This window comes from Malus domestica, chromosome 13, assembly GCF_042453785.1.
Source record: "Malus domestica chromosome 13, GDT2T_hap1".
NCBI classification, from domain to species: Eukaryota; Viridiplantae; Streptophyta; class Magnoliopsida; order Rosales; family Rosaceae; genus Malus; species Malus domestica.
Genome location: NC_091673.1, coordinates 11,531,044 through 11,544,128, shown reverse-complemented (window position 1 = coordinate 11,544,128; position 13,085 = coordinate 11,531,044). Strand labels below are relative to the sequence as shown.

Here is a 13,085-nt window from a genome sequence, read left to right as displayed (position 1 = left end):
TAGTATTCCAAAAAAAGTAGAACAAAATATTGATGTTAGAAAGTAATAACTTAAATCAAAATGAACTTAGGACTCAATGATTGTAAATTTATAAATGTTTTTAAATATTAAGTAAAAAAAGCTACAAACATAACATTCACCAAATAATCAAATGCACTTCAATCTTAAACAACCAAACAAGAAAAAAAAGCTTCAAAAACTCTAATTTCAAAGTTTTACTTGAATATATAGTATTATTAATAGTTGAAAAACTCGTTTTTAGGGTGTTGTTATTGGTACTTCAAATATCTCAGTGCACTCCAAATTTTTATAATTAGAAAGAATTTTTTTTTATATATACTTATAAGGAGTGCACAATGAGATCTCAAATTTTTTTCATATATAACATTATTACATAAAAATTTTAGATGAATTTTTTTTTTGGGGGGCCCTCCAAATTTGAGGCCTTGTGAAATTTTTTTTGGAGCCCCTCCAAATTTAAGGTCTTTTGCGATTGCACATTTCGCTCTCCCTCAACGCCTCCTCTGATAAGAGTATATATATTTGAGATTGCATTTAATTTTCTCTATTTGATTAATAGGATCCCCAATAAATATGTAAAAGAAATTATAAATTTAAGTTTTTTTTATATCTTCTAACGAAGATGGATAATTTACATTTCTCCATTGAAGAATTTTGCATCTCCCATTACAGATGTCCCTAAGTATTCTTATAATTATACATCAATTGTTGCAGTGGTATTTGAAGAGATTCTAGTTTGGAAAAAGAATTGCCACTTTATCAACGACAGTCCCGACGAAACTTCTCGTCTGTATTAATACTTTGCGGCAATATTGGACCCAAAAATGAGTTTCTCCCTGTTTACTTGAATGGTTGAACCTATGAAATGGTATTGTACCTGTAAGAATTGATGTTCTCCTAGTGGTCAGGAAAAATAACAAATCGAACTGTGCCGGCCTAGAGAGTTAGGCAAAAATTATTTAATCATGTTTGGTGCACAAGTTTCCAGTACATTTAAAAAGTTGTATATAACCAACCCTCTTTCCAAAATGTAAAATAGGTTAAATTAGCTCCAAATTATTGCATGATGTGGATTATATTCCAAACTGTTACAGTCTACTTCTTGTTAGTTACTTGCTCAGCCAAAAATAATTTTCCTGCTTTTTTAACTTTTGCCAATTCCTTGGCTGATGTGGGAAACAACAACTACCTCCCAACCATAGTAAAGGGAAACTTTTACCCCAATGGAATTGATTTTGGGAAGCCAACAGGACGATTTACGAATGGGAGAACAGTTTTCGACATTCTCCGTACGTAAATTTTGGTCGATATTGATTCACATATAAGACTAGCTATTTGGGAATTCAATTCTGCCATTTATTATTTACTGTGTTAATTTTTTTATTTTGTTATGAAAGAGCAGGAAATGGGTTTTAAAAATTTTACTCCTCCTTACTTGGCACCAACTACAGTTGGAGACATGCTTCTACAAGGTGTTAATTATGCTTCCTCTGCCAGTGGAATTTCAAATTCCACTGAAACATTTTATGTAAGTTTTTCTGATCAATCTGCTAGATTTTTCGGCAATTAGGAAGTTAACTAGTCTTGATTCCAAACATAAACAGTTTTTATATGCAAGATTTCTCCTTGTCCTTCATCTTTCTTATTTATTTATCTATATATTATTTATGATAGAAGTATGCTTGCATGACATGAGCGGTAATAACAAGTCGGATATCTATGTATTATTAGGGCACTTTACTCAATTTCGATACACAAATCAGTTACCATGGGAGGACTGCGATAGCAATCATGTCAAGGATTGGTATTCCTGCAGCTCAGAAATTGTTGAGTAGAGCAATTTATGCGATTGCAATCGGCTCAAACGATATTATGTATTCCGAGACTTCTTCCATGAGCGAAGAAGATTATTTCGATTTCTTGATTTCAAGACTCAAATTAGGACTTAAGGTAAAATTTCTTATAGGTTTAAACTATATTATTGTGAGGATTTGTGGATATGTACCATCGAAAGTTTAACAAATCTTGCAAGGGCTTATAAAGAGTTAGATTACTCCCTATATTGCCACTTAATTTTATATATGGTGGAATCTCAACGTCGTTCTGTTTGGGCCCAAAATAATATTTTGGTCTGAGCTTAGAGTCATTCTCGGTCCAGTGACATTCATCTGGAATCTTGTCGTAGGTTGTCCACTCAAGGTCGGCCAAATCCTGTTATGGGGAGGATTGTTTTGGATAAGGATGGAGTAGTCAAACCCTAGGGCAACAATGAGTCTTAAAGCTGAAGATGCTTAGAATTAGGGAATGAATCTGGTTCATTAAGAAGCTTGGTTCAAAGTCCTATAGGGGTTAGGATTGGCCGAAATCCGATCAAAATAGGGTGAGGATTTCTAATCCAAGTACATTTCTAGTTCGGCCATGAGAGGGGTTCGCTACATTTGTGTTATCCATGTGTGAGGCTTGGAAATTCACCCACATGACATGAAGAGGCCGTGTTATGAAGAATTTTTCCAACATCAACAGTTTAATAAACCTTGCAAGAGGGATAAATTATAAGGAGTTAGGCCACTCCCCGCATTATCAATTGATTTTATGCGAAGTAATCGAACTCTTTATAAGCACATGCAAGATATGATAAACTTCACATTTTCACAAATACAACATGATACATAGATTTGTACAGATATATTCCACCATTTTCTTTGCAGACACTCCACAGCTTGGATGCTAGAAAGATTGTTGTGGCTAATGCTGGACTTATTGTGTGTATCCCATATGAGAAAGATATACATCCAGTTCCAAAGGGAAGTTGTGTTCGTATACTAAATCGTACCGCCCAGAGGTATAACGCCAAGTTGAAGGGCCTGCTCGTGGAGCTCAACAAGAATCTCAAAGGGGCAAAGTTTATTTATGCAGATATTTACCAAATGTTGGAAGACCTCTCTAACAATTACGTGTCATATGGTACTTAATTCGTATAATATTTTTATTTTTCCACAACTAGCAGCGTTATTATTAATCAATTTATCAACGTAAGTAACAACTAACAGTGGTGCTTTCGTTCTAATTAAACAGTGGTACTTTCTGTTATGTTTCATGCATAGGGTTTGAGAATGGCGTTTCTGCTTGCTGCTCCGTTGCCGGGCCCCAAGGGGGACTAATCCCGTGTACCTTTTTGTCTAAAATTTGTCCCGACAGATCAAAGTATTTATTCTGGGATCCATTCCACTTAACGGAGGCTGGTAATCTCATTGCAGCAAGGCATATGATGGATGGTAACTCAACTTATATGTCACCAATGAATATAAGGCAACTTCTGCAAGTTTAATCAGTGATCCGTGAACCTGAAATGACATGAATATGAAGTGGGACTATCATGTTTGTAATTAAAAAACAAACGAGATGACCTTTTGATTAAATAATTGATATTGGAACCAAGTCCAAGTCTACGAGTTTTCTTTTATACAAATTTCCCAGTTTACAAGTTTAATTTGAAGAATTTTAGGAGTGTTAGTGTAATACCTTAAAAATTTAAATATATGAATTAGATATTCATAATTACGAATATGAGGAGAAATCGAAAATAAATTGATTTATGGTTATGAAAATTGAATTGAGAAATTGTAAAAAAAATTGTTTCCAGAATTTTTATCAATAAGTGGAAAAGACGAAAATGCCCCTAGTTGACTAAATGTAATTTTACGAGGACGTATTTTATCCTCATATATTTTATCGTATTTCTTGATATAATTGGATAGAGCTCGACCCTACGAAAGCGTGGGCGAAAAATGTTTGTGAATCGAAGTTGAAACAAAGAAATTAGAGGCTTAAAAAAAAAAAGGAGTCTTGAAGCTGCCAAATGGCAGCGTGATAGAGGAGGGAAATAAGAGAAAAGGGGAGAGAGGAGTTTCAGGAGAAAAGGAGGAGGAGGGGAGGTTGGCCAAATGGGGAGAGGAGAGAGCAAGAGAATGGGCCAATGGGAAGAGAAGAAAGGAGGGAAATGAGGGAAGGAGAAAATAAGGGGGGAAACCGGGTTTCCCTTGACCCGCATGACCCGACCCATTTTCTCCATATTTTCCAATGGTTTTCCATCGGGTTTCCAACGAATTGGACCATTTTACCATGCCCAATCATCATCTCGTCATTCTCTCTTCCCTTTTCACCCAAATTTAGAAGAAATTTGGCGGTAGTTTGGGGAAAAATGAACGGTGGTCCGTGTGGGTGTACGGCGGCGATCCGCCAATCGTGAAGCCAATTCAGCTAATTACCACCACCAATAGACTACCCTCAACCTCAGGAACAAAACCCAATCAGTGGAGGAGGCGTTGGAATGAGTATGGAGATCAAATCGGAGCACACCCAATTCTAGGGTTCCGGCGGTTCATGGGCAATTTTAGGTGTTTCCAGGCTGAATTAGATTTCGGCCTAGGTATGAAAGTTGTTTTTCTCATTGAGTTCTACTTGCCTGTAAATTTGGGTAATTTTTGGAGTTCGTCGGAAAATTGGATTTTCGTTCGTTGGAAACCACCGTGTGCGGCGGTGCATGGCCAGTGGGCCGACGCTGCCTTTTCATGCAAATTTTGACATTTTAAATCCGTAATTGGTACCCATTTGAGGTGATTCGATTGTGAAAGCTAAAGTTGAATATTTCTATTACTAGAATAATTTCGAAAATGGATAAAAGAATGAATGGTGAACTACGAAAGGCTTAATCCCGTTTAAGAGTACGTAGGTAGTCTAATAGGGGTCAGATGTAACCTTAAATAATAGAGAATTATATTTTGTTTGGAAGTTGATTTATAAAAATAAAAAAGAAATCCGATGAATAAGACGAAATTAAGTCTTATGTTTTTGGTAAGTAAATTTTGGTTGTAGATTTTGTGAGTAATTAGAAAATTTAAATAAAGAATAGTGTTTAATGGTAGTAAAAATAAACAAGAGTTTGAATTGGGCCTATAATCGGAATTATTTCCTGAAAATAAATATTTCGGGGTGGGGTGTTACAGTCGGAATATTAGACATTATTGTCAGCTTATTTTGGTTTAATTGTAGCAATGATTTTTGAATTTTACACCTAATTTGATTTTAATCTTTGAACTCTCATATTAATTTTTTTTAGTTCTTAAATTTAACAACGTGTTGTACCATTAATTCTTAAATAGGATGAAGAGTATAGATCACACTAAATGGTGGTGAGCAAAAATGCACTCTTAATTTATCCACTATTTAGCTAGCTTAGGCGAGGAAGAATATTTAAATCTGTGTCTTGTGGCCCCATTAATAGGTAGCATTTTTTTTCGTGTCCAACCCCATCACGTTGTAACCATTTTAAGTATTAAATTTTTTTGTGTTATTATTTAATTCAAATTATAGTGAGACATACTAAGGGGATGTATTCAATTAAGTATTTGAGGAATTTTAATTTTTTTAATGAATTTAGAGGTATTTAATCAGAATTTTAAGTATCCACAAATCTCATATCTTTTCATAAAATTTCGAGGAAATTGAATCAAAATTTTATATAAAATCTCTACAAATCAGTTAAACTTCGTAAAAATTCATGAATTTATAAATCTATTAAAATCTCTCAAATTCCCAATTGAATACACCTCTTAATTAATTATATCTTGGACTCATTATAACACAAGAAATACCAGTGTTCGAAAACGCGGCCTAGACGGCCACCTAGGCGCTGGGCGGTGGTTCGCCGCTGCGATTTAATCAAAATCGTTGAAGAAATCGGAAATGGTATTAGGCGGCGCCTAGACGGGCGCTAGGCGGGCTAGGCGGCCTCGGCGACCGCCTAGGCGGCTTTGATGGTAAGTCGATTACAACGTCGTTCCTTTGCTGTGGTAATGAGGTTGGACGACTGGGCGAACATCCCTACAGTTTTGATCTGCAATTGCAGAGAAAACAAAGTGAGACGACGATTTGGCTAGGATGAGAGTGATAACCATCGATCTGCAATTGCAGAGAAAGGTGAAGGAGCGGAAAGGTAAAGAAGAGGGACGGCGAATGATAGGTTTGAAATGGATTTAATTGCTATGAAATGGATGAGCTGTAAATATGGGCGCTAGGTTTGCGATTGGAGAACTGGGAGCTCTTTTTTATTTTCTAGAGAGAGAGAGAGAGGGATGAGAGGGATAGGTTTGAAATGAGAGCAAGAGATATGGCTTTTGGATTTTCTAGAGAGAGAGAGGCTTCGGGTTCTACAAGCAACATTATTATTATTCAGAAAGGAGATGGGAATGGACAGAAGAGGCTCTGGGCTCGAGGCAAATGTATCATGAGCATCCAATGTTTATTTCAAACCGGCTAGGGTTTCTGGTGCTTGTGTGTGTTGTGTGTGTGAACAGAAAAATGGGCTACTTTGTCTCTATTTTCTTGGGCCTTTCTTCATGTTTTTCTTTGGTTGTCCACGACCCAATGAGTGACTCCTCACGACTTGGATCCCTTCATGTCGTTATCCCCAACAATGATTAAAATAAATAGGCTGACTAAATGTTACAAAATCAACATAAAAAGTCCTCAAATTTTACACATATACTTAAATCCGCCTAGGCCGTCTAGGCACCCGTCTAGGCGCCGCCTAGCCGCCTAGGCGCTAGGCGCCAGCTGACCGCCCGACTAGCGCCTAGCATTTTTTAGAATCTTGAGAAATACTAACATCACATATATATGTTATCGATAAGTATGTCGATTCTTTATTGGTAAATCAGCCACCTTAATTACTAGAAATCCCATTTTATCAAAAATAGTTTTCGTTTCAAATACACAAATATTCCTACATATACTTCTCTAATATATAGACCGCGCATCAACATTTTCTCCCCAATTGCCTCCTCACTTTCTACTCTTATCAACTCTAGTACATCTCATTTTTCCTATCCTAAAATCCTAAACTTCTGAAACCTCAACCCATCAAGACGACACTCATTACAACTTGGAAATTTCCTTAACACTGATTAGGAATCATGAAAATTTGTTGGAAAAATGGGATAGCTCTTACACTCTAAAAAAAGACTTCAGTCACAACGAAAGTCGTATCTAAAAGTACAAAACATTGTGACTAACATTTAGTTGTGAAAAACTCTGTAACGGGATTGTGACTAAAAACCATGTGACTGATTAATTTAGTCACAATACATTGACTGACTAAATATGCATCATTCACAACATGCCTTGTTACTAGAAAATTAAACCAAATTCTAATTTTTAGTCACAACATCCTTTTAGTTACAATTACTCTTTATGACTAAAAAAATTTGGTTACAACGCTCTTATAATGATTAATAATTATTTAGTCACAACCGGTCTTCATAACTTAAATTCTTTGTACAATAACCCTCTAAACAAAAGCTTTATTAGTCACAACAACACTTGTGACTAAAAAACAAATAGTAACAACTAATGACTATGATTGAAGATTACTTGTTGTAACAACTTCATATTAAAACTAATATCTTCCATTATATCATTTGCACCTGTTTTTCATGACTAATATATTTAGAAATATCATTAATATAAAACAGAAATAGCATCAAGCTAATCAAATCAATTGATAATTGGTTTCTCATCATTTGATAATTGGTTTTACAAGAGAAAGCCATCTAAAATCCATCAAGCCAAGTTGAAATCAATAGGAACGTTTGCTGCTAATCAGGAACGTCTGCAGCAAAGCCAAAACAAGATAGAGAGAAAGCAAATAATTAATCAGGAACGTAAGTTGCTATATGCGAGGATGTGAAGGAAAAAGAGTTTCACATTGGTGAAAGGAGAAATCTTATAAGGGCTTATAAGAGGTTGGTGGAACCTCAATAATTAACACCAATATGGCCAATTGATTTTATGATGGAACCTCAACTTTCTTCATGGTATCAAACAGATAGCCCATGTGTGAAGCTCAACAGCCACACGTGCTCCACCCAATTTGTGTTGTCCACTTGTTTGGCTTGAAAATTCGCCACATATGAATAAGAATGATAAACATTATGCGAAAATTCTTAACATCCATTATATTTCACACTTACTACCATATTGGTTTTGGTCGTTTTACACATTCATAGCACTTTTACATAAAAGTTATCAAACACTTGAACATTGTGTTTTTTGCTAAAAGCACTTCTATAACAAGAGATTACCAAATACTCAACTATTTTTTTACAGTTATTTATTCTCACAGCATTAGCAGAAGCAGTTTTTTTTTTTTTAAAACACAACAATACCAAACTAGCTCTAACAAGGTTCATTGGGTCACTGCCCTGCCCAGCCTAGAGAATTTACTATGCTTAAATTTTGTTAATGTTTGGTACACTGATTGGCACAAGTTTCCTAAACAATTAACAAATTTGTATTTAACCAGCCCTCTTAACCAAAAAAAAAAAAAAAACGAAAGTCTTATATTATATGCAGATTATTTCATCATGAGGAGTTTATTCCAAAATTTGGTAGGCTACTTGTTTTTTGTTAGCTGCTCATCAGCCAAAGATGTTCCAGCTTTTTTTACTTTCGGTGATTCCATTGCTGAGGTGGGAAATAACAACTAACTTCAAACCTTAGGAAAGGCGAATTTTTTTCCCCTTTGGAATTGATTTTGGAAAGCCAACAGGACGATTTACAAATGGGAGAACAATTTTCGATATTCTTCGTACGTTTGTTTTGATGATATCCATCAACTATATATGACAAATTAGAATTTTCTGTGCTGTTTGCGACAATTTTAGAGATATATGGACGTACGCTTAATTTACTATTTTCTAACTTTGTTTTTGACAGAACAGGTATTGGGTTTAAAAAATTTCACCCCTCCTTACTTGGCACCAACTACAGTTGGAGACATGCTTCTACAGGGTGTCAATTATGCTTCTGCTGCTTCGGGAATTTTCAGTATCACTGGATTTTAGGGGGTGAGTTTTGTGCTGAGGCTATTTCTTATTTTTCTGTTTTCTTTTTTCTTTTTTGGGTAAAAAATTACAGAGTCAAACACAGTCTAGCATTTCTATCGTGGGAAGAGACTATGATGTAAATTTATTAAAAATAAATAAAAAATAAAAATGTCAAGAGGACATGAATTCTAACCCTGACCTTAAAAGATCATAAACAAACTCAAAACCACTTGTAACGAAACGAAACCTATAACGAAGAAAGTTGAGAAAGGTTATGAGAGTAAGAAACACAAGCAATTTTTTATTTTTCTACTTTTATTAAATTTCTTGATTTATGAATCTTTATTAAATTATGTAAAGGGACACTTTGGATGCGGTCCCTAGCTATCAATATTCTTTGATTGAAACCTTGTTAGTTTTTAGTTTTTGATTGAGGTCCTTGACATTAATGTAATAATGTAAGTTACTATATTTTTTAAATTAAAAATTAAAAATTGAAATTTGTAATTGTTTATATTAATGAGATTTTAAATAAAACCCATTGTAGACATCGAAATTTCGGTAAATAAATGTTGACCGATAAATCAAAGTTTCAACGCTCATGTATTACATAAATTTTACACGTAGCGTGTGTCTAAACAAAAAATCGAAATAAGTTGGAAAAGTCATCAAACATGACACGTGTCAACACCTGGCAGAAACGACTTATTTCATCTGGAATATTATATTCAAAATTAGGCCTTGGAAATTTCTATAAATAGAAGGCTAATTCATTCATTTAGAGAAAACCAAAATCATTAGACAAAATTCTTGAAGCTCTGAAGCTCTGAAACTCCGAAGCTCTCAAGCATCCAGGTTCCCGAAGAATCAAGAAAGCTCTCCTCGTTCTTCGTTCTTCGTTCATCGTTATTCCAAGATCAAGCCCCGACGGCCCTTGAAGAAAGTGTTCTTCGTTCTTCGTTCTTCGTTCATCATTCTTCCAAGATCAAGCCCCGACGGCCCTTGGATCAACAACATCAACAAATCCACACATTCAACCGTTCTTCAAGATCAAGCCCCGACGGCCCTTGAAGAAAGTGTTCTTCATTCTTCGTTCATCGTTCTTCCAAGATCAAGCCCCGACGGCCCTTGGATCAACAATCACCAACCCAAGATCAAGCCCCGACGGCCCTTGGATCAACAATCACCAACTCAAGATCAAGCCCCGACGGCTCTTGAAGAAAGTGTTCTTCGTTCTTCGTTCTTCGTTCATCTGTTCATCCAAGATCAAGTCCCAACGGCCCTTTGGATCAACAACGTCGACAAATCCACACATCCAACCGTTCTTCAAGATTAAGCCCAAAAGCCCTTGAAGATCCGTTCATCACTGTTCTTCAAGATTAAGCTCAAAACCCCTTGAAGATCCGCTCATCACTGTTCTTCAAGATCAAGCCCAAAAGCCCTTGAAGACCAGTTCATCACCGTTATTCAAGATCAAGCCTTAACGGCCCTTGAAGAAACACTCATCCTCAAGATCAAGCCCCAACGGTTTCTTGAAGATCCGCTCAAATCCACCTTCAAAGATCAAGCCCACGGCCCTTTGAAGAAACTTCCAACAGTTCATCCAAGATCAAGCCTCGACGGCCCTTGGATCAACGAAACATTCACAAATCAATACCTTACGGAGATCGAATCAGAGGATCAAAATAGAGAGAGATTGTAACCCAAAATCATTAAATACAAATATTTGTTTGTGCACGTTGTTCTTGTCTCTTTCGTTTTCAGGAAAATTTCGTGTTCACACCCATAATTTATGGGATTAAAAATAATAAAATATAAATTATACTCTCTATTATATTGTGTGTGTATATACATATATGTATGGGTACATTAACCAAAATTAACAAAAAAAAGTTATTGTACCAAAACGTGGATACATTCTCAAATCAACGAAAAAGAATGTACCCATATAAGTTTAAACATGGATTAAAAAATTTGAATGGATTTTATATTAAAAAAGGGTACATTTTACATATAACAAATTGATATATTTGAGAATGGGTACATTTAAGATTAAAAAAATTGAAAAATTATATGAATGGGTACATTTAAGATTAAAAAATTGAGAATCTTTTTATATATAAAAAAAAAACTAATAGGTACAAACTTAATTTAATTTAATTTTTTATTATTTTGGAAATGTTTGAATTGAAAATTAATTAGAAGTTTAATAGAGGTGTGAGTATTAAACCCTAAATTAATTACTAATTTTTATATTAAAAAATTATATAATAAACGTGTAAATTCATTATCACATTAATGCTAGGGACTTGAATCAAAATTTGAGAACTAATAAGGTCTTAGTCAATGAACAGTAAAAACTAGGGACCGGATACTAATTTTTCCTTATGTAAATATAAAGATCTAATCACTTTTCTTGGGAAACAGTTAAAGGAAAATTTATTAGCCATCTTATATGATACTTACATCATAGGTTGATAAAATACATTTAACTTGTGATGGAAGAATATACAAATATAAATAAAATTTATTTACCTATCATCCAAAAGATTAGTTCAAAGAAAATTTATCTTCATACATTTATAGATCCATACTAGTATATATACTACATACAACATAGATTAGTTAATGCAATTAGCATGTCATGGATGTAGGAGAAAAAAAAATTGAGAATACAGAGATTGCAAGTAGGAAGAAGGCAAAACAAACCATAGCTAGTGGTCCAAGGAAAATACGATAGAATTTCCAGTCAGGTATGCTCCCAAGTTTTGAGTTCGAGACATAAAAGTTGGGAAAAACATAAGTGATCATTCCCTACTTGAAAGGTTTAAGAGGACGTGTGTCATTTGATTGTAGCCAAGAGTGAGCTGAAATGCCTTCAACCTTTTGAGGACCACTAGGAATTAGTACTATCTCAATCATTCAGAGTGTGATAGACCTCAGACTTTGCAACAACAACAAAAAGAAGAAGAAAAATATTTAATTATTATATTTAATAATAAAGTTAAGTAAAAGATATACAAATATAATCAATATAAGACCATCTCCAACCCTTGGGCTAAAAGCCAAATTTTTTAGCCCGAAAATTTTGGCTTTTGGCCCAGAAACATTTTTTCTGCTCCAACCCTTTTGCCCTAAAATTTTAGCCCGGAATTATTAAAGAATGAAATTAGGCTAATTTTTTTCTTAAATCAATTTTTTTTTTAAATATGTAGATTATTGTAAATTAATTTTATGAACATTTTAATCTAAAAAAATTTAAATTCCGATAAACATTTGACATTTAGCCCGGGGGGAAAGCTGGGGGGGGGTATTTGGCCTAGAAATAACATTTGGCATTTAGCCTAAAATTTTAACATGGGTTGGAGAGTGTTTGGGGGGGGGTAATTTGGGGGGTAATTTGGCTTTTAGCCTAGGTTTGGAGATGGTCTAAGATGATGTGGATAATCAACGAGTAGACCTAACCCAACATAGTGAACTAAACCCACTAGTGATTTACAATATTGGACTAATATCAAGTTTACTCTTCTACTAAACCTATTAGAGTTTTTAGATTAATTAACCCCAAACTCAACGATTATTTATACGCACGATTGCTCCGCATTATATTAAATTTGTTAATTTAGATTTTTTTTTACACCTAATATATGTTTGAAAGGGTGATCGAATCACCTTCTACAAGAACTACGGTAGCTATCAAGTCAAGGATTGGAATTCCTGCTGCTCAGAAATTGTTGAGAAAAGCAAGTTATGATTGGTATTAACGATGTATAGATTATGGAGACAGCGGCCTTTGCTCTGTCACAAGATGCGTAATTGGATCAGTTGATTTCAACTCTCAGATTAGAACTTGAGCTAAAATTTCCTCAAGAGTTCTGACCGACAATTGTCTATACCTGTAACTGACAATGTACATCATGTCGTCAAATTTCAGAGACACTCCAACAAGTCCAGCATTACTAATCAATATCGATATATTATTATTCTCAGCTTACTTAAATGTGCAATCCAAAAAGTGTAGTATTTTATATGAACGGTCTCAATGAAATTAGTGGTAAAATCATTATGTATAAGCGGGATTCAATTTCGTTAGGTTTGCTATGTGGAAATTTAATTACATACTTCAACACATCGAACTCTATTATAGACGTGAGGTTTCATCTCTATTAGAGACTCTAT

General features: G+C 34.7%; 1 protein-coding gene across 2 annotated transcripts; it reads left to right on the top strand.

The window, feature by feature from the left end:
- Positions 1-1,058: 1,058 nt before the first annotated feature.
- LOC114820337 (GDSL esterase/lipase At4g16230-like) lies at positions 1,059-3,459 on the top strand. 2 transcript variants are annotated; one of them, XM_029090927.2, is made up of 5 exons: positions 1,059-1,310; positions 1,424-1,549; positions 1,753-1,971; positions 2,730-2,985; positions 3,126-3,459. In XM_029090927.2, exons 1-5 carry the CDS (start codon positions 1,245-1,247, stop codon positions 3,347-3,349), a joined length of 891 nt encoding a protein of 296 aa, XP_028946760.1. In that variant the 5' UTR covers positions 1,059-1,244; the 3' UTR covers positions 3,350-3,459. The 2 variants fall into 2 exon arrangements, with proteins under 2 accessions (XP_028946760.1, XP_028946759.1); XM_029090926.2 differs by having other exon boundaries at positions 1,065-1,310; positions 1,419-1,549.
- The last annotated feature ends 9,626 nt before the right edge of the window (positions 3,460-13,085 follow it).

What these genes read in the sequence shown, in the direction of transcription:
- LOC114820337 (XM_029090926.2), top strand. Translation starts at nt 1,085, where the DNA reads ATGATGTGGATTATATTCCAAACTGTTACAGTCTACTTCTTGTTAGTT. An exon ending in AACAGTTTTCGACATTCTCC is followed by an intron (nt 1,311 to 1,418) that starts GTACGTAAATTT and finishes TTGTTATGAAAG; the next exon opens with AGCAGGAAATGGGTTTTAAA. An exon ending in ATTCCACTGAAACATTTTAT is followed by an intron (nt 1,550 to 1,752) that starts GTAAGTTTTTCT and finishes ATGTATTATTAG; the next exon opens with GGCACTTTACTCAATTTCGA.